Here is a 26380-nt window from a genome sequence, read left to right on the forward strand (position 1 = left end):
TTAACAGAACCGGTTGTCGGAAGTCTATATGAAATTCCGATGGAATTTCATCGTTGGTAATATTCCGTCTTTGTGACTGTGATACCCATTTGTATGACCGTGATAACAAATTCCAATACTTTAGTATTTTATTAACATCACATTATAAACGATACATTTGCGAAATGGAAAGCCACATAAGCAAAGTATCTCCTACGAACACACACACGTATATATTTATTTATCTCAAATAAAGGGTTGCATCCGATAACCTTTGAGAAGGTGTGGCTACTAATGGTTTCCTTTTCTTTGTCACAAGCCCAAACTCGTCACTAAGCTCAAAATCATCATCTTTAGACAAGTTCCACTCAAAAGAATGCAAAAGTGAAGCCAACATATACATTAACATCTTGTCACCTAGGGGGATTCCCGGGCATATTCTTCGTCCGGATCCAAAGGGCAAAAACTTCAAATTATTTCCATTGTAATCCCATTTTCCCTTTAAAAACCTCTCGGGTTTGAACTCCAATGGGTTTGGCCAGTTGTTGGGATCGCGATGGATAGCCCATGCATTAATATACACGATTGTGTTTTTTGGGATTGTGTAGACTCCCACCTTGCAAGATTCATCCGGGCATCTCTGGATTAGAAGAGGAAGCGGAGGGTGTAATCTGAATGTCTCCTTGACCACTGCATCCAAATATGTTAATTTATGCAAATGTGATTCTTCAACAATATTGTTCATACCAAAAACCTCGGTTAATTCATCTTGAACCTTCCTCATTACACTTGGATTATTCAAAATTTCCGCCATCACCCATTCCACCATTGTCGATGTTGTGTCTGTTGCGGCGACTATTACGTCCTGGTTTATCAAAGTTTAATTTTATTTATTAGTATATATATCTTGTGCTAGAAAGAACAATAATAAGTAAAAAAAACGTACCATCAGTAGAGCCTTAATTAGAATTATGTCAAATGAAGTATCAATGTCTTTCTGATCTTTAAGCTCTAGTAGTATCTGAAGAAAATCCTTCCTTACATCTTCTTCAACCGCCCCATCGAGTTTGCTAGAGTTGTCTTTGATTCTATGTTCTATAATGTTTTCGAAAATCTGATCAACATATTCGACTTGCCTCTCCATATCCCGTCGCCTTTTTTGTAGATCAAACCGCGCTAACCATGGAAGAAAATCTGAAATGTTAGGTGCTCCTAGTAACTCAACAATTTTAAATTCAACTTCACGGAACCCATCTCCAATATAGTTAGATTTGCTACAACCCCATAGCATGCTTGTCACAACATTAAGCTCCGTGTTGAAAGCGATTTTATTAATATCGACCTTTTCCCCTATTTTAGTATAAACTTCGTTCACTGTCTTTCTCACTTCATGCGCTAAAACTCTTACAAGCGTTTAGAATTTTGTTGTTCATCAAATTGTGAACTAAAAGCTTACGCATGTTACGCCAATGTGTCTTGTTTTCGGTCCAAGCGATATCAAGCCCACCATAAGTGAGCAATGATGCTGTTATCGGAGTGCTGCGGTTTGCAAAGGTGTGGTCCAGATCATGAGCCACGACACTTACTAGGTCCGTGGAGTTCACCACAACATGAAGCTTACTTCCAAGCTGAATACTAAAAATGGGTCCGTATTTGTGAGCCATCTCGGTGAATATTTCATGTAAGTTGGAGCCGAGAAACGGCAGGTAGCCTAGGATTGGTAAGCCATAAGGACCTGGCGGTAAGGAAGTTGCGCCCTTTGTTGTATAGAAGAATAACAATTTGTACCATAGAAATACTAGCGTCGGAACAGAAATGGTGAGAATTATGCGAGCGAGATTGTCTCGCTCGCTTTCGACTTCCCACCACCATGACCAGTAGGTGATCATTTGGAGATAAATGTTGTATCCAAATACTGATATCATTTTTGTTACAAATGATATGTTAGCTGCCTGTTTATATATTTATGGTTGAATTAGCCAGTTAGGACCATGGACTTGCCACTAGCTTACGGCATTAAACTTTGAAGTATGGTTATTTAAAAATTCAAACATATAGAATAAAAAAAATATGATTTTTTTCTTGAGACCATAAGATAACGACTCAAACTACACATAATACTTGAGTATACTTTCCTAAAACGAGATGTCAACCGTCTATGCTGATTTTGACGCTCTACGTATGACTCACTCAGGAAAACCATCGAGGAAACCTACCACTATGGAGAAACCTCTTAAGATAGGTTTCGAACCTAAGAACTTAAGAATTTGAAACCATAACAATCGCCCCATGCCATTATCCAGAAGACCAATTGCAACATAACTGTATAACTGATGACAGGAAAACAAAACTATCGATGTCTTGACGAAATTATTGATGTGAATCGAAGAAAAACCATCACAATAATTGATCTAAGTTTGAATTTTTTTTATTTTTATTTTGAATAATCAGCCTACCCATCTTATACACTCCAAGTACCACAATCCAATTTGTTAATATAAAAACAGGTTCTGAATATGATATATCATTTTTTAATATTATAAAGAAAACAAAACATGAAGAACTTATATGTATCATTCATTCATTTAGTATTAAAAATTTATAAAATAATAAATTCGGGTCTATAGTCACATAAATGTTCGCATGAAACCAAAAAAATAAACTTAAGTATCGAAATTAAACTGATTTACCTTGACATGGTGAGTAAATCAATCTAATGAAAAAAAATAATATAAAAATTTACAAAAGCCAATAAACTTTGAACAAAAATAAATAAGAAAATAGCCGTTTAAATCTGTGGGCTACGCCGCTACGGCTCTGAAGGCTCATGAATGCCAACCTAATCCCGGAGTACGTATTAAATTATTTTCACTATTCATAAATTTATGGATGACTTTTCTTCTTGAATACATTCATATCAATCTATCATCTCATTTGTAATCGGCCACTCGGCACCTAAAAAATAACGAAAAATGATTTAAAATGGACTTGGCTCCATCAAAACAAATGGTCCACGAAATAATAAGATATGCATATGATAAATGCATAATATGTAGCGTGTCTAAATATACAACTAACAAAATGAAAATTTATTATTCTGCATGCATTTCAGTCTGATTACAATTCAAAAAAGCAAGAATTGTCTTGAAACATATAATTTACATTTTGGACTTGTGTAAACAACATTGACAACCTAAAATTACTAGACATGTATCGTACTTTGTAACATCTGAGATGTACAATGACTCAGGGTTTCTATCTTCTTTATAATACACTCTAATTCCTTTAGCTGCAATGACTCTTATGATGAGATATATCATATATGTTTTGTGATTCGTTCAGCATGCAAACACTTTGAGCTGACGAACAAAGTTATATGTAACACGAGTTCGCTCCTGTTATAAATCTTATAGCCACAAACCATCAAGCCCAGTTCAAGGCCCAACACAGAATGAATGGAATTGGGGCTCAGTGAAAGAAACACGCATGATATGAAAGAGGCGAGAACCAGAGAATGGGATTACGAATATGATGAATGTTTAGTAAATGGTGGTTCTTCTCTCATCTTAGATTTTAGCCTAATTTCTCATCTATTCTTGTAATTCTTGATTATTCATGATTGTGTAAACGGTTTGGTTTATATCAAATTGTAAACCTTCAGTTTATCCATATCTAATCGTCTAATTCTATTAATGCTTGGGTTGTGTTAATATCACTTCACAACAGCTACTAAAACAATGATTCATATAAACTAAATGCTAAACGTATTTAAGAGGCTAAGATCAACCTCATTGAAGAGTCAAGTCCAAACTCTAAGAAGCGTTTAGATTTGTGTTACTCATCACATGGCTTTTCTTGTTGCTCCACAGGATCTCCGAACCACCATAAGTGATCAATGACGCTGCTATTGGAGCTTTGCGGCCGTTAGCAAAGGTCTGGTCCATGTCATGAGCCACGACCTTTACTAGGTCCGTGGAGTTCACCACAACATGAAGCTTACTTCCGATCTGAATACTAAAAATGGGTCCATATTCTCTCTCAAAGCGACATGGTCTAGAAAACGAGTAAAAAAAGGACACGGTCTATATTAATCCATCGATATAACAAGTAACAAACATATTCTCGTACACATATTGGATCATTGGAGTCTTGATTTGAAGTTAATAAATTCACTTGCGCGTTCGTTTCACGGAATGGAATTGAATTGGAATTGGAATTTGCATAGGATTGGAATTTGAAAGAATTGGATTTGGAATCTGAACATTCCAATAGGAATTGGAATTGACGGGAATTGAAATCCAAATACAATATTAATGTGTTCGTTTGACAAATGAATAGGAATGAAAGAGGTTTTTTTTAACAATGATAACAGCGAAAACATTTTAGTTTTTTAGATTTTTTGTTTTTTATTTATATTTTGAGTTATGATTTTTTTTTTTGAATTTATTTTATGGGTTTTCTATTGAAATTAAAAACCCCTCAAAAAAATATTCAAAAATAATAATAAAAAATTCATAACTCAAAATATAAATTTAAAACAAAAAAACTAAAAAAACTAAAATGTTTTATTCGTTGTCCTCGTTAAAAAAACAACTTCGAGATAAGATTCCAATGAATTTCCTTGAATTCCTTCACATTTTGTAAGGATTTGAAATCCTTGTATTTAAAGGAATCCAATTCCAATTCCAATTAACCAAACACATCAAAATGGAATTAAGATTTCAATTTCAACGAAACGAACACGCCATGTCATGGGATTTTAATTCCAATTCTTTTGAATTCCTACGAATTCTGTGAAACGAATGCGTCCTTAAAGATCGGGGGCATAGTGGAATCTTAATGGTGATAGACTGATAGCCAGTTAGCAACATTAACTAAATATGGGCCATACAAGTTGGTCCATGATCCACAGCTAAGCAATATGATGGGCCAGTGTCAGACCGTATAAAAATTGAGAAGTGGGCCGTGGGTTAACGTTACAAAAAAAGTTTTTAAAGGAGGCCTGTTCTGAAAAAGTTTACAATGACGTATGAAATAGAGGTGTACAAAAACAGTTTTTTCACAAACCGAACCGGTTTGGTTTTTATATGCTTGAAACCAGTTTGACCCAAACCGGTTCAATTTAGAAACCGGCTTAAACATAGAACTACTCGAACTGATCCAGAGTAGTTCGGTTCGGTTTTACCCAAAAACTGCTATACGAACCGCCAGTTTGGTTCGGTTTAGAACCGGTTTTTGAAACGAACCGGTCCAGTTTGATTTCCGGTTGTACACATATGAAGAACAAGAAACCTACCATCAATAACTATCAAAGCGAGCCAATGCGAACTAAAGTGAACTTCATATCCATACCTAATAAGTAAGTAATTGGTTGTTCTAAAGTGTTACAAGTTCAAAAACTATTTTTCCCACTTCTCTTATTTCAACCATCTGTATTAATAGTACATAATATATTAGATCAGATATAATGACTTATTTGAGACATCTGATACCCCCCCCCCCCTCTCCCCTAACTGACTCTATGCAGGGTCGATGGGTTAATTTAATTAGCTAATCGTCTAATCAGTTATCTAGAGTTGGTGTCCTTGATTTCAATGTTTCTTCATCTCAACATAGCCGATAAATGATTACTTGATTAACAAGCTAATGGAAGATTGTTAGTGACTTGTTGGCCACCCTTCAAAACATGAAATTCAAATTAGTACTATTATTATATTATATTTTTTGTCACTAGTCTATGTTGACCTAGTGCTTCTTTTCGGCCCCTCAACCTTGACCCGCTATTTGGAATTGAGTTAGTAAAAAAAACTTATTCAACCATTGGAAAATAAAAGTTCATAATTTTCAAACCACATCAGTAAAATACAAAATAAACTAATGTCATATCGAGAAAGAGACGAGAGAGAATAAATATAGTTAACCACACTTGTATTAAATAAAATTATTCAGATTATATTACTGACAAATGATGCAACTAATATGTGTAGTAATAATTAGAGCAGTTATCATTAGCGAAAACATTATAAAATAGTAACCAAGTTTTAAGTTTTTTCCAATTAATTCACTTATATTTTGTTTTATCTCAATCAGGTTACTCAACTTTCAGTTTGTTGCAATTATACCACATAATTTTCATATTACAAATTTTGTCTTCAAACATATGTATATGCGATTTATGGATCAAATCATTTAAAAAGTTTAATTGCAAACGATGTCATTTATATGACATGTTTGTTTGATTTTCGTCCTTTTAACTAGCTGTCATCAAAAAACTCAGTTAAATATTTGAATGTACCAAACAGGCAAACATGTAAGAGCATAAATGTAATTTCTACTTGTTGTCTACTATTATAATAAACAAAAACATATTTGTGCCACTTGGCATCTAATTTTACCATGGTTATGCCACTTGCCAAGTTTGATCTCAATCATTAAAACTTTATTCCTTATTTAAAAAAAGAATAATTAAAATTGTTAAATGGTAATTGAACATTTCTTTAAATATGTTTTTCATATTATTATGAGTTAATTAATTAGTAATTAGTAATAAATGTCAATAATAAATGTATGTTGTTGTAAATTGTAATTTTTAAATTTTAAGACTTTAAGAATGAGAGTATTTCCATAGACATGTGAGAGTACATATTATTCTTCCATGTATAAGAAAATGAAATACTCAGTTTACTTATTATTATCATTGTTATTATTATTTAAATAACAAAATAAAAGAACTTTAGCTTAAAGAATAAGTACTCGGTTATTATCATTTCAACAATTTTGTATTCTTTATAAGTAATCCTTAACATAATAAATAAAAATATGGTGGTGTCAGCATCTAATTAGACCATCTTATGCCACTTGACACATTTTAAAGTTATAAAAAAAACTATATTATCCCATCCCATATTATGGAAGAAATTAATAAGGAAACCAACTATTAGACGGTCATTGGGTATACTATAACCCCTCTTAACTCCATATAAACACAACATCACTTATTTTTCTCTCTTTCACTCCATCTCACCCAAAGTAAATAGTTTAATCCTTTTAACTCCATCTCACTCCTATTAATTGTTAATTTAATATATTCTTCTTTTCCTTTTAACCCGTTAACAGCATATAATCCATGACGTATTGTGTATGGTTGCTTAGTTTTAAAAATATTTCATGGTATCCGGACTATAAACGTTGTACAATTTGGTATCCTATATCCGTTGTTAAGAACACAAAGATAAAATGGATGACATAAAATAAATGTAGAGACAAATACGGTTAAGCAACTAATAAACTATAAATGTTATATACATATAAATATTTTGAAATTTAGGAATATAAAGCTATATATATGTATACACACACATGTATGTATGTATGTTTGTATGTATGTATGTATACACACACCATGTCGTTTAATATGTAATTTATTATACTGTAAACTGTATATTTATATAAACAATTTAACATATTAATTGTGTTTTACATTGTGTCGTCATTAAAATTTATTTATTCTAACCCGTGTTACACACGGGATCCTAACCTAGTAATTAATATATAAATATAATATAAGAAAGATTATTAATATATACATATAATTAAATTAATGGGGGTCTCACGCCTTCATCCCCATCAACTCTCGGCATTCACCAATCACCACCACCAAGTCCCACCCCCCACACAACCACCACATGCAACAATTGACTCACTTTAAAATACGTCTCCAACTAATCGATGCTTCTCGAGCCTCCAGATTCGTCAAACTCCAACATTGCCATGCTCTTCTGTTGTGACGAATTGAGGACCAGCCATTTCCGATCAGGGTTTTCTAACTCAAAAATTCGTCTCCAATCTAGAGTTTTTTTAACTTGCGGTGTCGTTTAGATCTAACTTCTCATATAACGATAATACTAGCCAAAAATTGTGAGCTTGCTAACTAGTAAATTAAGGTGATTATGTCTGATATTTTGGATTAAAAATGTTGTTATTTTTCTAAATACTACATGTTCGTTTGGGTTCGTGAACAAATTAAATTCCTTAAGGAACGAGCACGAACAAGATTCTACGTTCGGTTAGCGTTCATGAACCGTTCGTGAAAAAGTTTAAAGCCAAGCAAATGTACATGAACAAGACATCGTTTGGTTTATTTATAGCCCTAAGTGTTCCAGTAGCATTAGAAGTAATAAAAAGTCAGTCCTAGGTCGTGTTTAAGCTTGGGAGTAAGGTAAATACATTTAACGACTTGTTTAAGTTCATTTCCTTACGTTTAAGCAAAGATTTAAGCTATTATCGATCAAACCTAGGTAAAAGTATGTAAAAGATGATTTCTAACATAATCAGTTTTGTGAAGAAGGTTAGACAGACCATCTAATATTCATATGTCCGTTTAACTCAAAATTCATACGGGTATAAGTCATACCATTGGATGGTCCATCTAATCAATTGGTGGTGCATCTAATGATAATATCTTCCGTCTAATTAATATTGTTCGTCTAAAATTAAGGCACCCCGTATAAACAAGTTTCTGGTCAAATAATCAAACGGATGACTATACGGATTGTATAAACATCATATGGCCCGTCTAAAGCCATATATTATTTTTTTAATGAAAATTAAGTTTTAAACCTAATAACTAATCTGGAATTTATAAATATGGGTTGAAACGATAAAATCAAGCCAGTATGGTTTGTAGTAGGATCCAACTAAGATCCATATATTTTTATAAACCTATTAATATTTACCTATTTTAATTATAGGTCAGTTAAGCATCTAATAAACAGAGGTTTCATAAACGGGCCATCAGCCGAACAGAAAGATGAATACGTTGAACCTTTAAAAACTTTTAAAATAAGATGATTTACTCGGAAAAGACAAACAAGTTCATCTTAAAGAATCCGAAAGCATTTATATGAGATAATGAAATCATAAGACGTTATGGCACAAGATAGAATATAAAACACTCAGATCAACTACAAATATGTCTAGATCCCCAAAGATAATTGATAATTAGTAGACATACATAAAATTAAATAATGAATTAAGTAAAGAAATTATTCAATAGTTCACTGTACGTTATGCTCTTTTATCTAATTGTAAAAAAAAAAAAAAAGATAGAAAGAGAATAATGATCCATACCCTACATATTTTAATAGCAGAAGATCCATTCATCCATACCATATTTGACCTCTTGGCAGAAGCATGTTTTGAATTAGGACAATGCTTCCTTTGATTTTAAGATAATTACACTTAATTTAACGTTTAATGCCGTAAGCAAGTCGAACATTCACGGTCTTAAGCAACTATAAATATAACAAGCAAACCGCATATAACATATCATTAATTTGTAACAAAAATGATATCAGTACTCGGATACAACGTTTATCACAAAATGATCACCTACTTGTCATGGTGGTGGGAAGTTGACAACGAGCGAGACGGTCTTGCTCGCACAATTCTCACCATTGTTGTTCCGGCACTAGTATTTCTTTGGTACAAATGGCTGTTGTTCTATACAACAAAGGCCGCAACTTCCTTGCCGCCAGGTCCTTACGGCTTACCAATCGTAGGCTACCTCCCGTTTCTCGGGTCCAACTTACACGAAATATTCACCGAGATGGCTCACAAATATGGACCCATTTTTAGTCTTCAGCTCGGAAGTAAGCTTCATGTTGTGGTGAACTCCATGGACCTAGTAAAGGTCGTGGCCCGTGACTTGGACCACATCTTTGCAAACCGCAGCACTCCAATAACAGCCTCATTGCTCACTTATGGCGGGCTTGATGTCGCATGGACTGACAATAAAACAAATTGGCGTAACATGCGTAAGCTCTTAGTGAGCCATGTGATGAACAACACAAATCTAAACGCTTGTAAGAGTTTTAGAACGCATGAAGTGAGAAAGACAGTGAATGAAGTTTATACTAAAATAGGGGAAAAGGTTGATATTAATAAAATCGCTTTCGACACAGAGCTTAATGTTGTGACAAGCATGTTATGGGGTTGTAGCAACTCTGATGAAGGGGTTGGAGATGGGTTCCGTGAAGTTGAATTTAAGATCATTGAGTTACTAGGATCACCAAATATCTCGGATTTTCTTCCATGGTTAGCGTGGTTTGATCTACAAAAAAGGCAACGAGATATGCTGAGGCAACTCGAATATGTTGATCCTGTATTTGACAACCTTATAGAAAAAAGAATCAAAGATAACTCTAGCAAACTCGATGGGGCGGCTGAAGAAGATGGAAGGATGGATTTTCTTCAGATCTTATTAGAGCTTAAAGATCAGAAAGACGCTCCAACATCATTGAACTTAACCCAAATTAAGGCTCTATTGATGGTATTTCTTTTCAATCAGAAACTTTAATAAAACATGTCTTACGTACGTAGTTTGTTGTTTATTATAGTTATTATTATTAGATTTATATGTTTTCTATTTAACTTTTGAATTCGTTTAATAAGTATCATTATTTCGTTAGTTTGATACTAAGTTGGTTACCTTTAGCATTTAATTTTCATTGTGATCTCTTTCTCTCTTTAATTCTTCACCAGGAGGTCATAGTTGCCGCTACAGACACAACATCAACAATGGTAGAATGGGTGATGGCGGAGCTTTTGAATAACTTAGATGTAATGAGAAAGGTTCAAGATGAATTAACCGAGGTTATTGGTATGAATAATATTGTTGAAGAATCCGATTTGCACAAATTGTCATATTTGGATGCAGTGATCAAGGAGACGTTCAGAATACACCCTCCACTTCCTCTCCTAATCCATAGATGCCCAGAAGAATCTTCCAAGGTGGGTGGCTACACGATCCCGAAAGATACAATCGTGTATATGAATGTTTGGGCAATCCACCGCGATCCCAATAACTGGACTAACCCTTTGGAGTTTAAGCCCGAGAGGTTTTTAAACGGCAAATGGGATTACAATGGGAATAATGTGAAGTTTTTGCCATTTGGATTAGGAAGAAGGATATGTCCTGGAATCCTTCTTGGTGGAAAGATGTTAACATATATATTAGCTTCACTTCTGCATTCTTTTGAGTGGAACTTGCCTAAAGATGACGAGTTTGAGCTTTGCGATGAGTTTGGGTTTGTGACAAAGAAAATGAAATCATTAGTAGCCATACCCTCTAAAAGGTTACCTGAGGAAACCCTCTACTGTTAGCAGGCTAATTCAAAACTTGGTGCACGTGTGTTTTATTTTGAATAAGAAGTCTCAGTCCTGGTTATGACCGATTCTTCAACTAGTTAACGTTTAAGTTTGTTTTGTCAATTTCTATTAAAGTTGTTTAGCTTTTCATGGTTAGGTGCATTAGTTATTTGACTATTTAAAGCCTTGTTTCATATTGAATAAACTCAGTCTCTCCTGTGTTCTCTCTTTCTTATTAATCTTTATCAAAACTCTCTAAACCCTAATATACAAGTCAAGACATATGATCGATCAAACTCTTTATTATTGCAAGAGAAAATTGACTCAAAAACTATTTACAATAATTCTCTAGTGATCAGATATCAAAAGCCTCTAACCAAGCCCTATATTTATAATCTAACCCTAACATGTGGACCAAGACATTACAATAATAATCTTATTACAATTTGGAAAATAAACTAACTTATCAACTTAGGTCCTTCCATATTCACTAACTTGTGAACACGGTCCGAAATTAACAATATACAAGCCTCTTTAATCATTATCAAAACCTTATTTGTATGAGATGATCTAACAAAGTGGTATCAGAGCCACCCTATCTGATCCAATCTAAAGGCTCTTGCTGGTATTGTGAAGTCAATCATATGGCCGGAAGTAGCATGACTGTAATGTTCACTCGACTCCTCTCCCCATCTTCAAATTTCACGAGGGATATGAGTTATGGAACATAATAATGAATACCCTACTCGTCTAAGGCGATATGTGGGATATTGTTAGGAGTGGGTTTGTTATGGACGTTGATCCAAGCCCAATTGTAAGCCAAAGTCAGGAGACGGAAACAAGCCCAACTAACGAGCACAATCCGGTACGCCAGCAAAGTGAACAGATATAAGCGAAGAGAGTAAAGGAATATGGCGTGAGTGAATCATTTCTTCTCATCTCAAACTCTAATTATGTTCTCTCATTTTCTTTCTAGCTATTGAATATTAATTTCATTCTTGTAATTTCCTTTTGCAATTGATTGCTTAATAAATCTAAGTTGAATATTATCAGTTGAATTTTCTTTTTAATTACATCGAGAAGAAATCACTTCCGGTTTAACCAAAATGATAATTAACCTAGCTAGGTTACGAGAAAATCAAAAGAAAGATGCAAACGCCTTGTCTTTGATTCAACATGTTGTACATGATGAAGTTTTCTCCCTCATAGTAGTTGCCACGACCTGACGTTGCTAAAAACTTATTATCATGGGACTCCAAAGTAAAGATGACGAATTTAAATGCTTGCGACGTGAATTCAAGTCACTTCAAATGAAAGAAAGAGAAGGTATCTGAAATAACCTAAAAAGTTTTAGTCTTTACAACGACAAACCGACAAGCTTTAGTATGGCACGCCAACAGAATTGGCCATTAGAGCATTCACAATCCATCCATCAAACCAACCATCCCCCATCTCTAAAACATAAAAAGTAAAAAAGAAAAATTCAAGAGCAGCTTCATCCCTTCGCCTGTTTCATTTCTTTAACCCTAAATTATTAAAAAAATTGATATAGTAACTTGTCATATATATTAAAAAAAATTATTATTTATCCTCCATCTAATATATGTGAGCATATAAAAATAATAATAAAATAAATATTTATGAGTTAGATAAAGATAAAAAAGAAAGAATGTGATATGATGTGGAAATTTTTTTACAATTAAAATTTTTAAATGGTGACTCGCTTCCTACTACCAACTTCTAAATATAACCATTTTAGATAAGAGTGTATCCAGCAAGGTCTTGGCATGATCCATAAAAGCTAAAGGTGAACCTCAATCTGGTTGATCAGGCGGTTAAGTAGGAAGTAAAATGGTTAATTAAGTCGGCCTTTAAAGAATGCCAACTTTCAACTAATTACACCCTTTTACTTTTTTTTTAATGTTTTTATGTCATCTATCTCTATTACGTTATTTGTTTTTTCAGAGATAAAATGTCTGCAGTCTGCGGACCACATCTGTAGGTGTCTATGGCAGAATAGGTGGACCAAACCTCTTCAGTCCGCAAAAAGAAAACTATTTGTTTTTTTAACGTTTGCAAACTGCTTAAATCAAACATAATTTTTTAAATAAGCTAAAATTTAAATAATAGTCAAACAACACTAAAATAATATTTATAAAACCACAATAACAATTTTTTTTAAATCACTTGTTCCGTACTTTGCATAAACAATGTTATTTGATAGATGTTGTGCTTAAAACAATGTTGAAGGTGAATTGTGAAAGTTGAGAACAATTTATCTTCTATATCTATCTTTTTTTTACTAACATATAAAAAAATATACAATAAAAATGAAAATAAAAAAAAACTCCCTTTAAGGTAAAATATTATGTTAAAAAAAACTTGCTTTTGGGCGAGTCTATAACATGTTTACATTTTGGTTAATTTTGTAAATTTAAAACTTCAAAATTATTACATTTTTTTGTTATCCTTATATATAAGTCATACTTGTATTTCATAAGTGTCGATGCTGTCCTTAGTCATTTTCTAATTCTTGTTAAATTCAAAAGATGAGTCTTATAATATATTTGTTTTTGTATACTAATTATTTTTATATTATAGCTAAAAACTTTTGCATATTAGTTATTTTTATACTGCGAATATAACATTTTAAATTCTAAATTCAAATTTTTTTTTAATATTTGTGTTGAATTTGTTGCGCCTTACATGGACTTGTTGCGACGTCATTGATGAATATGATATTTATGATGCACCCGGTTGAATCTGTTGCACGCGCCCAAGGATTTTGCGTCATGTTCGATATGTTGCTCGAAAGTAGTCCAACTTGTTGTGCAAATAGAAATGTTTCATGTCAGATAGAGATCATAGAGATCTGTTGATCAGTGAATTTATAAAGTCAAAGTTATTTGATTATTTTTCTTAGTTAAACTAGCTATTTTTGATGATTTTTTCTTTTAAACCTGCAGTAAGTTTTAAGCATGAACTAGGACTACTATTATATCTCCCACTTGAAAAGGTTGTTCATTTCAAGAAAAGTCAATAAACCGTGGGTTATATACTAGTTTGCAAACCCTTGCTTTCGATCAGTAATTAATTTAAAAATAGTAAAATGTCTATTGCTTAACCTAAACTTCTTATACAGTTGTCAATGAACAGCTGTTTAAACAAGTGTCGTTATTTATTTAATTTCTTCTACTAATTTCATTTATTGTTTGGCTCGTTGACTAACATGGTTGTAAAAATCGCGCCTAGACTTTGTTTGATCATCGATTATTTGTTAGTCGATACCCCACCGATTAACGCTATTTGGTAAATATCAATCAAAATTAAAAATTTTGTATATAAAATTAAGTATATAAGTATTGGATCATTTCAGAAGTTTTCTTACAGCAAGAAGTGCGAGAAATGAAGCTATAACTCCATTAATCCCTAATTTTACTCCATTTCTTATGTGTAGGTGTGTTGTGTAAGTGCGTATGTAGGTACATATGTTTGTATATATGTATGTATGTTTGTATGTGTGTAGGTACGTAGGTTTCAATGTGGCTCGGTACATTTGTATGTGCGTGGGTAGGTTTGAATGTGTATTAAGACATAAATACAACCAACCTACATACATGTAGGTAACATCATAAGAAAGAGAGTGAAAAAATAGGGATTAATGGAGTTACACATTCACTTCTCGCACTTAACGCTGTAGTATCACTTCTCGCAAGATCTATCTCCTAAGTATATATTTATATGTATATTTGAGAAATTACGTATAAATTAATTCCAATTCGATTAATCGCTAGTACGTCATTATCCCACTGTCTGACTAGCGCTGAACGAGTTCTACGACGCTGTTGACTGGTATTAACTGAACACTTGCCTCATTCCTTCTTGGTGATTTCCTTCTTCTTGTCATCATAAGATAGATATTAAAAATATAGCATGTGGCTACCGCCTGGCGCCTGCTTTAACTTCATGTATTTTTTTTAATGTCTACAAACTTTAATTGAATTGCACACTTCTAATGGTTTAAAGTAACAACTTTTTATCAAGTATATAAACCCCTCAACTCCTCTCAATTTCTTCATCCAAATCCAACTCCAATTCATTTTTTTTCATATAATTAATATTCCAAAATCTCTCTTAATAATTCTTAACCATGGATAAACTTCTGTTTTACTTGCTAATTCTTCTAATCAACTTCCAATACACCACTTGTGCCATTACCAACCCTACCCCTCTAGACTTTGTTAAAACCTCATGCAAAACTACCCGGTTCCCTGCTCTCTGCGTCAACTCTCTCTCGAATTATGCCGGTTCGATCCAACAAAACGATCAGCAGCTAGCCAAAGCCGCCATAGCGGTCAGCCTGAACACTGCCAAGTCAGTGGCAGCATATGTTTCGAAACTGGCTGGAACCGCAAATATAAAGCCAAGGGAGTCCCAAGCCCTGAAGGACTGTGTCAATAGCATGAGTAGTTGTGTCGCTAGTCTGATACAGTCCGTTCAGGAGCTCAGGAAGATGGCTCAATATAAGGGCCAGAATTTTGTTTGGCACATGAACAATGCCCAAACATGGGTCAGTTCTGCACTTACTAACCAAAACACTTGTGTTGGGGGGTTCTCTGATAGTTCTATGAATGGACAACTAAAGGATGCTATTAATAAAAAGATGAGTTCGGTTTCACAAAGCACCAGCAATGCACTTGCTTTGCTCAACAGGTTCTCTGCGAGACATAAAGATACACATAAGCCTTGATGGTTCATGCTTCACAGCTAGCTATTGGTTTTTGCTTGTTCCTCATCTAACAAGGGTTATACATATATAGTAGTGTAAAGTATTATAGTGTGCCATAAGGTTTTGTATCCTTAAGGATATATTGTTTTTTTGGACTAGTCTATTGTACTGGTTTTTGTGGCTAAGGTTATGCCTTGTTTAGGTTTTGCTGGCCTTGTGGTTAATGTTGTAATATCTAATGAAATAAATATGGCACCTTATATGATATATTTTATCTTCGTGTAACTTTAGGATGGCTTTTGTAGTTTGTACCGGTGCATGTCTAATTGCATTGAGTTAATGACATTCTAACTTAACTTGTTGAAAATCAATATTAACCGATTAAGAATCGATGTACTTCATAAATTTATTGACATTTACTTAAGGACCATAGAATGTTGATCAAATATTCATATACTTCATAAGCAGTTTGTTGTCGAATAGCTAGGGTGTGAAGTTAATCCCAGTCATTGCTGGAATTAAAAAGCCTACAGTTCATTGCTGGATTTAAAAAGGCTACATGTTGTATTCGTAGTGTAATTATAAGAAACGATGTTTATTTTGTATTTAGTATCTATGTAAAGTTTAGGATCCAGTTTGTAATGATCAAACTTGATAACGTACTACGAAAGTACGAAGTTTTAATGTGTTGATCATATACAAATGCTTGAATAGTTCTAACCTTACAAACACATCGGTTCGATGGATATATGAGGCCTGATCAACATCAACAACAACTACATCATTGTCAATCAAATTCTTGTTTCATTCAATCTTGTTCCTCAATTTATATTGCAATTGTTGTGTGAAATTCCATTTTTGGGCAACATAGGGAGACAAAAGGATTTAAACTAATGTGTTTCTGAAAGTGATTATTAAATTTTTTGTTTGCAACCCGTGATTTGAGGCCCTCGGTTCATACTTGTGTCCAATGTTTGTCTTGTTTGCCATGTTTCGTATACAGTTTTTTATCACTAATTCACGGGTTGTCAAATCGATGTCAAAGGAGTTGTTTTCGTAATGTATAGGATCAGAAAGGGAATTTGCGAAAGTTTTAATAGAGGCACATGGTTATTTTGGCTGTTGGGTCACCAGGGAAGACTTTTGGCCGTACCAAAGAAGACCCGTTGGTAACCCGTCTTTAATTTAACCATCAGCAGTATCCTTTGCTAATCTTTCAGAAACCAAATTACCCACACCCACATTCCTGATGGAATATCACCGACCACTTTTATTTGCAAATTTCTGACGAAAAGTTCTAGCGGTGATACTCATTTATTTAGCAATGAGAACACACATATATATATCAAACTATTTATAACATGAAATCTTATTTTTACACAAGAACTGTTTGCGTACTCCCTTAAGAGAAGTCTTTTCACATTTTCGGCTTTTCACATTGCTTCGGAAGTTTTTTAATCCCAGGTTTTAAACCACAAATTTGTATCGTGACGACACTTGGGAAACGAGACAACAGCATCCAACACAAATATGGATTTGACACATTAGCATCAAATAGTTAAACCTTCTAGGTATCAATAAATTATAGTCCCAATCAATAGTTAAAGGCGAGAGAAGGTCCTTAATGTTGAATTGTTGATCATGATTCATGAAGGACAGACAACTAATATGGTTACCATCTTAACTCTACATGATTTTTGGTGTAAACTTTATCCAAGTTTATGATGGGGAATTTTCAAAATGACGCACAAATAACTAAACTTGGTCAATATGATCATAAACTCGGTCCGGTACTTGAACAAATTTACTCATGGAATCAAGATCATTCACTTGTTGATTAAATTTATTAATGGAAAATTGGAAATGGTTTTGTTACACAGGCATGGGGTGTTCACTTCAGGTTGATTTATGAGATCTGAGAACAGTGAGACTGTTTCCACCGACCTAATTAATAAAATTACTTTGATTTCAAGCGTTAATTGTTTAATGATTTTAATGGAAGAATGGAGCCATCTTGATCTGGAGCTGCTTATGGGAAACTAGTTAATGAACTGGAGTCTTTAAGTATGTTGGTGTATATTTTATTCTTTTCAACAGCTCATGTGCTTCTGTTTTTGTCTAATGAAAGTTTCCCACAAATATCCTTTTTAAACAAACTGCCACATCAACTTCGCATCTCGTTTTTCTTTTATTATAATTTAATTTTAGTGAGCTAATGACGTTAAACTCTTGTCACAACTTATAAGATAAACACAAATAAGAAAAGAGTTTAAAGGTTAAAGATGACACAATCGGATTTATAGAGGTTTAAGTGAATGTTAAGTGTTAACTAATTTCAATCTATCTCCTCTACTGGATCCATCGATAGAGAGTTTTCTTCACTAGTCGTCTCCCTATAACGGTAGGGATGCTACTAAAAAAAATGTCTTCCTTGACATGCGCACAATGACACGCGTCAATTTATGACGCGCAGTTGTGCGAGTCATAAAAAAGAAGTCATAAATTTATAAAATTAGAAGAGTTATGACAATCATTTTTGTATGTCATTAAGCAAGTGTCATAAATTACAAAAATAAGTGTGACGTGTCATATTTGCGTGTCATCTTTCACTCAAATTGAAAAAAGTTAACCCCTGCCATATATGTTCGTCATATATCACAAAATAAGTTTCCCTCAAATTAAAAAAGTCCCATTTAACCTAATCCCAAATCCACAGTGTTATCTCTCAGCATGGGCGGATCTAGTAGGTAAGTTGCGGGTTCACGAGAACCCACTGAGTTTCGGTTTATAAGCAGAATGCCTATATAAAATATTGGAGTGAACCCACATATAAAATGGTAAGTGAACCCATAAGTAGTAAAGACTTTTACTTTCTACCGTGTGAACCCGGGTTCGAAACCCCTTAGTCACATAATTTTTTTTCCTTGTTTTTTGTTTTGTCTATTCCAATAAGTCACAGGTCATCAGATCTGAAAATTATATATATTCTTTACCTTTCTATCTTTCACTATAATTCCCTAAAGCCATTTCTTCTATCATATAATTCCCTCGAACCCATTTCTTCTTTATCACTTCCATTTTTCATCTTATCAATTTTCTGTATTTCACATAATGTGTGTACTCCGTTAATGAACAAATTTTTCAAATATTATGGTTTTCATCGAAATTTGTTTACTCAAAATCAACAAAATTAACTTCAATTTTAGGGTATTCAGCTATAATATAATTTTGTTTTTGATTTGAATCATTAGGGTATATGATCAAACCATAGATAGTTTTTTTTTTAGTTTAAAATGAATTGAATTCATATTATGTGTTTTTTTATTTCTAATGATAATGTTTGTTTTTTTGTTATTTTAAGCATTTCTATTATGTGATGAACCTTACCCGGCCGAACCATTGAACCGACCTGAAAATTTTTATGTCTGGTCGTATAAAATTAGAGCATATAATAGAGTGAACCCACTGAAAAAAATTTCTGAATCCGTAGTTGTCTCTCAAAACATCACAACAACCTGTTTCTCTCTGAAGACACCACCGGCCGGCCACGAACTTGGAGTTCCATCACCACCACCAGCCACGACATTCTGTCATCACCATCAGCCGCGAACGCCATCACCACCACGATATTCAGTCACCATGAACCCACAAAATTTTTGAAGGATTGAAGCAAAACTTTTGAATCTATTGAAGGAATTTTTGAAGGATTTCATCTTCTTCGAGGTATATGCCTTCAATTTTACCTTATTATACTATTAATTGGCTAGGGTTTAATGAAGTGTTAAGTTATTTCTTCAAAAAAATGGAATTTTTTGTTTTCTAAATGCTTAAATTTGAAACATAATTGAACTGTTTCTAAATGCTCATGTAATGACAGTTATACTGAAGAAGTATAGTATGAGATTTGAGCAGAGGGGTACAATCTCCGAGCCACTCGTAAGCTACTTGAGCTCGAATTGATAAAAAAAACTCGAGACGAGCTGACACCGAGCTTCAAATAAAGCTTATTTACTTATCAAGGACGAGCTAAATGGGAAGCTCGTTTAAGCTCGTCGAACCTTAACGAGCCATGTGTATTAACGACTGAGCTCGAGTCGAGCTTTGGCTCGTTTACGGTACTATAATAGCTCGAGCCGAGCTTACGCTCGTTTAAGTTTTTCTCAAAATATATAAAATTAATTAAAAATGTATACAAATTAATTACTAAATAATAAATGACCCGATCCCAAGCTTGAAAAAACAACTCACGAGCCGTTCAAAAGGCTGTTTAAAACCGAACCATTCAAAAGGCCGTTTAAAACTGAACCATTCAAAAGGCCGTTTAAAACCGAACCGTTCAAAACGGCTGTTTAAAACCGAACTGTTTAAAAAGTTTGTTTAAAAGGCTGTTCAAAAGGCTATTTAAAAGGCTGTTTAATAAAAAGGCTATTCAAATACATAAAAAAAACCGCTCAGTTTAAAAAGGTTGTTTAAAACGCCCATTTCACCGATCAGTTTTTCTTTTTAACAAACTTCAGTTCAAAAGGGCTGTTTAAAAAACCGACTAACCTGATCAGTTTAAAAATGTTGATAAAAAAACCCGATTAACCTGAAACCCGATCGGGTTGACCCAAGTAACTCATTTTAATAATTTATGCTGAAACAAAACTATGTTGATTTATATGGAAGGGTTTGAAGTTGCAACTTACTGCTGCACTTTACTAATTCTAGTGGTCTTCTGTCTTATTTAATATTATGTAGGTCAATATACGTGTTTCTGTGTTTGTGTTAGGGGTGTACACGTAATTTGGCACAAAAGTGTTAGAAGCCTGTTGATCTATCTAGTGATTTATTAAGTTGTAGACAAGTAGCTTACTTATCTGTTTAATAAACTTAATTTACAATGGAAATCTATTTCATTTATTGGTTTTGGCGTTTTGATTTTGATTTCATACAAACTTTAAATGACTTTATTTGTGACTAAGTGTGAGCCTAAGTATTAGAACAAGAACAAGCATAATCTTATATACTTTCTCACACAAGTTTTAAAATGGTTATTTAAGCTGATCTTAAATATCGACTAATGTATTGAACCAGAAAAACTAATATCGACTGTTTTTGTAGCGGGTCAACAGCTGGCACGTTGATTAAACAGGTGACATTATTTAAAAATAAATTAATTTTGAAACGTTGGTTTAATTTGATAATGAATGTGAATATGTTGCAGGGTCAGGATCTTATAATTGGGAATATTGGGGATTGTAGGGCTATTTTGTGTACAAGAGATCCAATAATTCTCTTGGTGTTGTGCAGTTGACTATGGATTTAAAACCAAATCTTCCAGGTTCTTCTTTTTCCCATTTTTATTATGTCTATTTGCTTGTTTTATGTTCTTTTATGATTTTCAAAAACCAAATTATAAACCTTTTCACTTTCTATTTTCAGGTAGATAAGGTTGGGAGTTTGTTGGTGTGTTCAGTTGAAGCCGACCAAACTGCTCAAACAGGAGCAACTCGGTTGGTTTGGTCAATTTGATATCTGAAGGAGATCGTTCGTGAAGGACTTCAAATACTCAATGATAACAATGTAAGTGTAATTTATATGTTTGATTATGCTTAAATTGGTTTGTCAGATTTGACGTTTAAACCTGTTGACTTTAACTTAAAGGGCAAATGGGTCATTTGGTCAATTGATTTTGATGATACAGTTTAGGGGTGTTCATGATTCGGTTGGGAACCGTGAAACTGCTCAAATCATGCACATATATTTGATAGTTTATAATTCAAATTAGGTTTAATAAATATGCAGGGCTATACTAATTTGTTTAAACCATTAAGTTTATAAATCATGTTGAGTGAATGACTTTAATAGATTTCGCTACATATTATTTTTTGAAAATTTTGAACCATAAGTCTTTTCAGTTTAAGAGCTTGACATTTTTTTTCAGTTTAATTTAACAGTTAACTTTTTTATAAGCACAATAAGCTTAAACCGGCGAAACCGAACCGGGAGAAAACCGTTAGAAATGGTTTGGTTTGGTTCGGTTTTAATTTTCAACGGTTCTGTTTTGGTTTTTAATAACCAAAAACCATAGCTAAAACCCTCAAAAACCAAAACATGAACGTCCCTAATAAAGTTCGTGCCAGAAGTAATTAAGGGTTTGAAATGTTTGTTTTTTATAAATGATAGTAAGAGATGGATTAAGGACAACAATTGGTTTGGCCAAATTTCGTAATGTTTTCTTTGTTTAATTTCGTTCTAAGGTTGGGGGAGGCAAACACGAATACATGGAGGCGGATTTCGATGCGGTCCGAGAAGAATGGCCTGCTTATACGACATAGTTTATATTTCATTAGTGATATGTATGATATTAAATATTCACCGATATTTTTGGAACTTGGGGAATAATATGTAATATTTTGATTTAGGATGTTTAATTTAGAAATAGAATTTATATTTTTGCTGCTATATTTTGAATCATTAATGTAAATATTAGTAATTATATATGCAAAATAAATAAATAAAAATTTAAAAAAGTTATACGATGACATGCATTTATGCATGTCGTTAATTGGTGTCATAAACACCAGTGTTGAAAGCGCGTCATACAAGCATGTCAAGAATGTGTGTCACAAATGAGTGTCATTAAATATGACACGCGGAACGCCGTCATATTTGATTTATGACGGGCTTCAATGACTGCATTTGCGTGTCATAAGTGCCCTTTAATGACACGCAATGCGTGTCATTTAAAGCCTTTTTTCTAGTAGTGACACGCATTTGGTCCGGACCACAGATACAAATGTTTCACTCTTCAAAAGAATTAATCGCCTTCTTCACCAAGCACACTAAGTACTTTGCATTACAATTCTTTTTAATCTCACTATGTCAAGATATTGAGTCTTCACCTAACAACTAATTAACTTTATATCAAGATATAGTTCCCAGCCCAACACAAAAACAACACTATATCAAAATGGTGTGTTCCTTTCTCAAATTATCAACAATTTGGCGCCTATCTTGTCTATGTGGAATGTGGGTGGCGATCACAAGGCTTGGTCTTAGGAGCTATAGAGATATTTGAATTTTTAATTTATATTTTGGATAGGAATTACTAAGAGTAGACTTTGATGATAATAATAATAATAACATTAATATTTGCATCGATCCCACATGGAGTAATACTTTAATAAACGTCAACGGTTGTCTTCCCCTATGCCTTAATTGGTATTCAATACCGACCAATTCTTGTCAATAGTATATATATATATCCCTATTGCTTAGTTTAAACTTTTGATAGTTGTTTACAGTCTTAAAATACAATATATGTTATTAGTGATCCACTTTATATGTAGATCTTTGACCACCTCACTTGCCTTGTAATTTCTTTCACATTTTGTCACCTTTCTGATTATGTTGTTTTTTATATTTGTTGACACGGTTGAGTAGAATGGTTCTTTCTTGGTTGTTCAACCTTAAAACTTGTACTCGAAACTCTAATTAGAAAAGTAAACCGACTAACTTCATTTGGTTGTAGTGTTAACATTCTTTTCCATTCTTAACTAAATCATTATGTTCTTATGTGATCAGAAGTTATTATGCGACTGCTTTGCAATAGCTTTTGCGACAAGTGTCTAACCCGGCTCTTTTGTGAATGGATTATTTTGCGTGTTTTTGTATAGTATCTGAATAGTTAAAATTGGGTTTGAATCATTCAGACTCAGACATGTTGTTGAATGGGACAGTGGCTTATTCATATATGGCTTATTCAGATCTAAATGAACCAAAAAGCCCCTTACTTTAATATCAATCAGATGGGACCATTTTTTGCAGTTGTTATTTGGGAACAGCCGAACATGTTCTCAACTCTTGCAGGTTGGTTTCTTTGGTTTGGCATGATCTATCTCTTTGGTGCAATATTCCCCTGATCTACGCCTTTTCTAATTCGTGATTTGTTTTCTCTTCACCATAACTTGCAAACTAGTGTTGTTGAAAAGGAGGTGGTCTACGCGATGATATATACTTTCGGCTTGTTGGTGCATTTGCAAAACCCATAATAACGACGTTTTCAATTGAAAAACCCGCAGTCAATAGGATAGTGAGAAAATAAAGATCACTAGCTACTTGTGGATCAAAAATCAAGCCAAAGACATAAACTTAGGAAAAGTTGGTCGTTTTAAAACGGAACTTGTTTACCCTGGTGTGGCGTCGCATTTTCTAGTTCATTGCTAGTTGTGTGTGTGTGTGTTTTTTTCTAAATGAAATCTGCATTCCAAAAAACATGTAAGTGTGTTAAAACTGATTATGTACACCTTGTCGCAAAATATATAGCTAATTAATCTTGATAAGTATCACAAAGTCAGTTTTCATAAAAAGGTAGTCTTTTAACCATTCATACTTAAATCTACCTCTTAACCATTAAGAAATTATGAATTCTATTAAAAGATAGTTTCTTAATAGCCATTAAAAGACTACCAAATAGTCTCTAATAAGACTATCCGCATCAGCTTGGTGCAATTTTTTAAACAAACGGCCTAGTCAGCATGCCACATCAGCTTTTCATTAATTATTTTCACACACACTTTTACCTACAACACTAACATATTCATTCATTCTACAAACAACCTCATATTTTTCACATAACCAATATTAGGGACCCACCAACCATCATTCTTCACCATCCTTGGTAAAGGATGCTCAAGGATGGATGGCCTCCACCTCAACTTTCACAATAGTTATCTTTTCCATCCTTATCACAAATACTCTCCACATAAGCTATGGATGACCCTGATACGGAAGGTCTAAGTCATAACATCAGAGAAAGCTAGTGATAATAGACATGAATATTAAATAAGTGCACGTGACTACTCCTGATTAGATCCCATTGATGGTTTTATATTCGAGTTAAAAAAAAGAGTAGGTGACTACCTCTTGATTAAATCTTATGGATGGTTTTTAAATTATTAGTCAACCATACTAAACTAAGAAGTGTAACGGTTTAAGAATTTTTGAAAGTAGTATATAAACGCTTTAACCCATCTCATTTGCTCCATCCAAACTCACTTACATATCTTTATTAATATTCCTACATAACTCACAACTTGTAACACTAATAAGTTATGGTCAACTTAGAGTTTTACTTGCTAGTTCTTCTACTCACCCACCACTACACCACCAGCAATGCAGCCACCGACCCCGCCGCTACAAACTACGTCAACGCCTCATGCAGAAACACCCGCTATCCCGCTCTATGCATTCGTTGTCTCTCACCTTACGCGGGTTCCATTCAAGGAAACGATCAACAGCTCGCAAAAGCAGCCATTTCAGTCAGTCTAAACAATGCCAAGTCAACCTCTGCATACATTTCCAAACTGGCCATGTCATCGGGACTAAAACCGAGTGTGCGCCAAGCCGTGAAAGATTGTATCAACAACATGAACAGCTGTGTCCCGAGCCTGAACCAGTCGGTTCTGGAGTTTGGGAAAATGGCTCGGTTTAGGGGTCAGAATTTCGAATGGCACATGAGTAACGTCGAAACGTGGGTGAGTTCGGAGCTAACAAATCAATACACTTGTGCTAGTGGATTCTTTGATGGATCCATGAATGGACCTGTGAAGGATGCTGTGATTAGGAGGATGAATTATTTAGCACAACTCACTAGCAATGCACTTGCGTTGATTAATAGGTTTGCTTTGAGACATAAAGTTGGTACTCACATACCTTGAGGAATAATGGTTTTTCTAATGAGAAACATGTTATAGAAATCATTGTGTTAGATACTAGACTAAAATCAGGTTATTCAGTTAATTGTCTAGGTCAATAATATGTAGTCATGCAACAAACACTATAGATTGTTATAGATTTGTTTTGTTTTGATTATGAGAATAATTAAGTCCTCATGTCTAGAAGTTTCACCACCGGTGTGGTGAAGGTGTTCTTTTTTCCATCGGTTTTAATGCAAAATGGTTACAAATTTACAAGTTTTGTTAGCATTACTCCTCTTCAAATCATTACCTTCTACTTTGATATATTCTAAATAATTTTTCACTTATAACACGCATAATGGATTAATTTCTCATAAGAAAAATGTTAGGCTTACAAAACACACAATACAATGATACATATATAATATAACCATCCGAATGATGAGAGAGATAGTACAGAATGGGAATCCGGGTACAGATAGTACAATATCCAAAACCGTTCAACAATGTGACCGTCCTAATGAGACCGTTAGCAAATTTTAACAGCTAATCCTGCAAAACAAGCATCGTTAGCCTCGTTACACGAAGGGAATTCTTCACGTACGTAGCCATCATCCGACGTGAGAATCATTATTGTTTATTAAGGAATAGTACGAGAGTATAAGTATAAATGAGTAAAAGCATACTTGAACAGTTGAACCTTTTTTTATTTTGTAATAACTACAGTGATGTAGAGTAAGGTTGATGTCACCGATCACGTCCGTTGATTTCCACTTGGTGGTAACAGCTTATCGGAATGTGATAGTGACATATGGGATTTGATTGGTTGAGTAGAAAGATT

The 26380-nt window shown here is 33.8% G+C and overlaps 1 protein-coding gene and 3 pseudogenes across 2 annotated transcripts; 3 read left to right on the forward strand and 1 right to left on the reverse strand.

The window, feature by feature from the left end:
• Positions 1 to 4: 4 nt before the first annotated feature.
• On the reverse strand, positions 5 to 2362 carry LOC143574018 (geraniol 8-hydroxylase-like; annotated as a pseudogene). The gene is made up of 2 exons (XR_013142516.1): positions 926 to 2362; positions 5 to 844 (listed from the first exon to the last, which is right to left on the reverse strand). The product of XR_013142516.1 is annotated as a geraniol 8-hydroxylase-like (transcript).
• A 5699-nt stretch (positions 2363 to 8061) lies between these two features.
• LOC143574019 (cytochrome P450 76C1-like) lies at positions 8062 to 11344 on the forward strand. The gene is made up of 2 exons (XM_077058752.1): positions 8062 to 10309; positions 10522 to 11344. Exons 1-2 carry the CDS (start codon positions 9326 to 9328, stop codon positions 11140 to 11142), a joined length of 1605 nt encoding a protein of 534 aa, XP_076914867.1. The 5' UTR covers positions 8062 to 9325; the 3' UTR covers positions 11143 to 11344.
• Positions 11345 to 15105: 3761 nt separating this feature from the next.
• LOC143574020 (pectinesterase inhibitor 9 pseudogene) lies at positions 15106 to 16171 on the forward strand (annotated as a pseudogene).
• An 8473-nt stretch (positions 16172 to 24644) lies between these two features.
• On the forward strand, positions 24645 to 25560 carry LOC143574021 (21 kDa protein pseudogene; annotated as a pseudogene).
• The last annotated feature ends 820 nt before the right edge of the window (positions 25561 to 26380 follow it).

The sequence above is a fragment of the Bidens hawaiensis genome, unplaced genomic scaffold (assembly GCF_021521415.1).
Source record: "Bidens hawaiensis isolate Kalapana, Puna unplaced genomic scaffold, B.hawaiensis_p1.1 tig00026819_1, whole genome shotgun sequence".
NCBI classification, from domain to species: Eukaryota; Viridiplantae; Streptophyta; class Magnoliopsida; order Asterales; family Asteraceae; genus Bidens; species Bidens hawaiensis.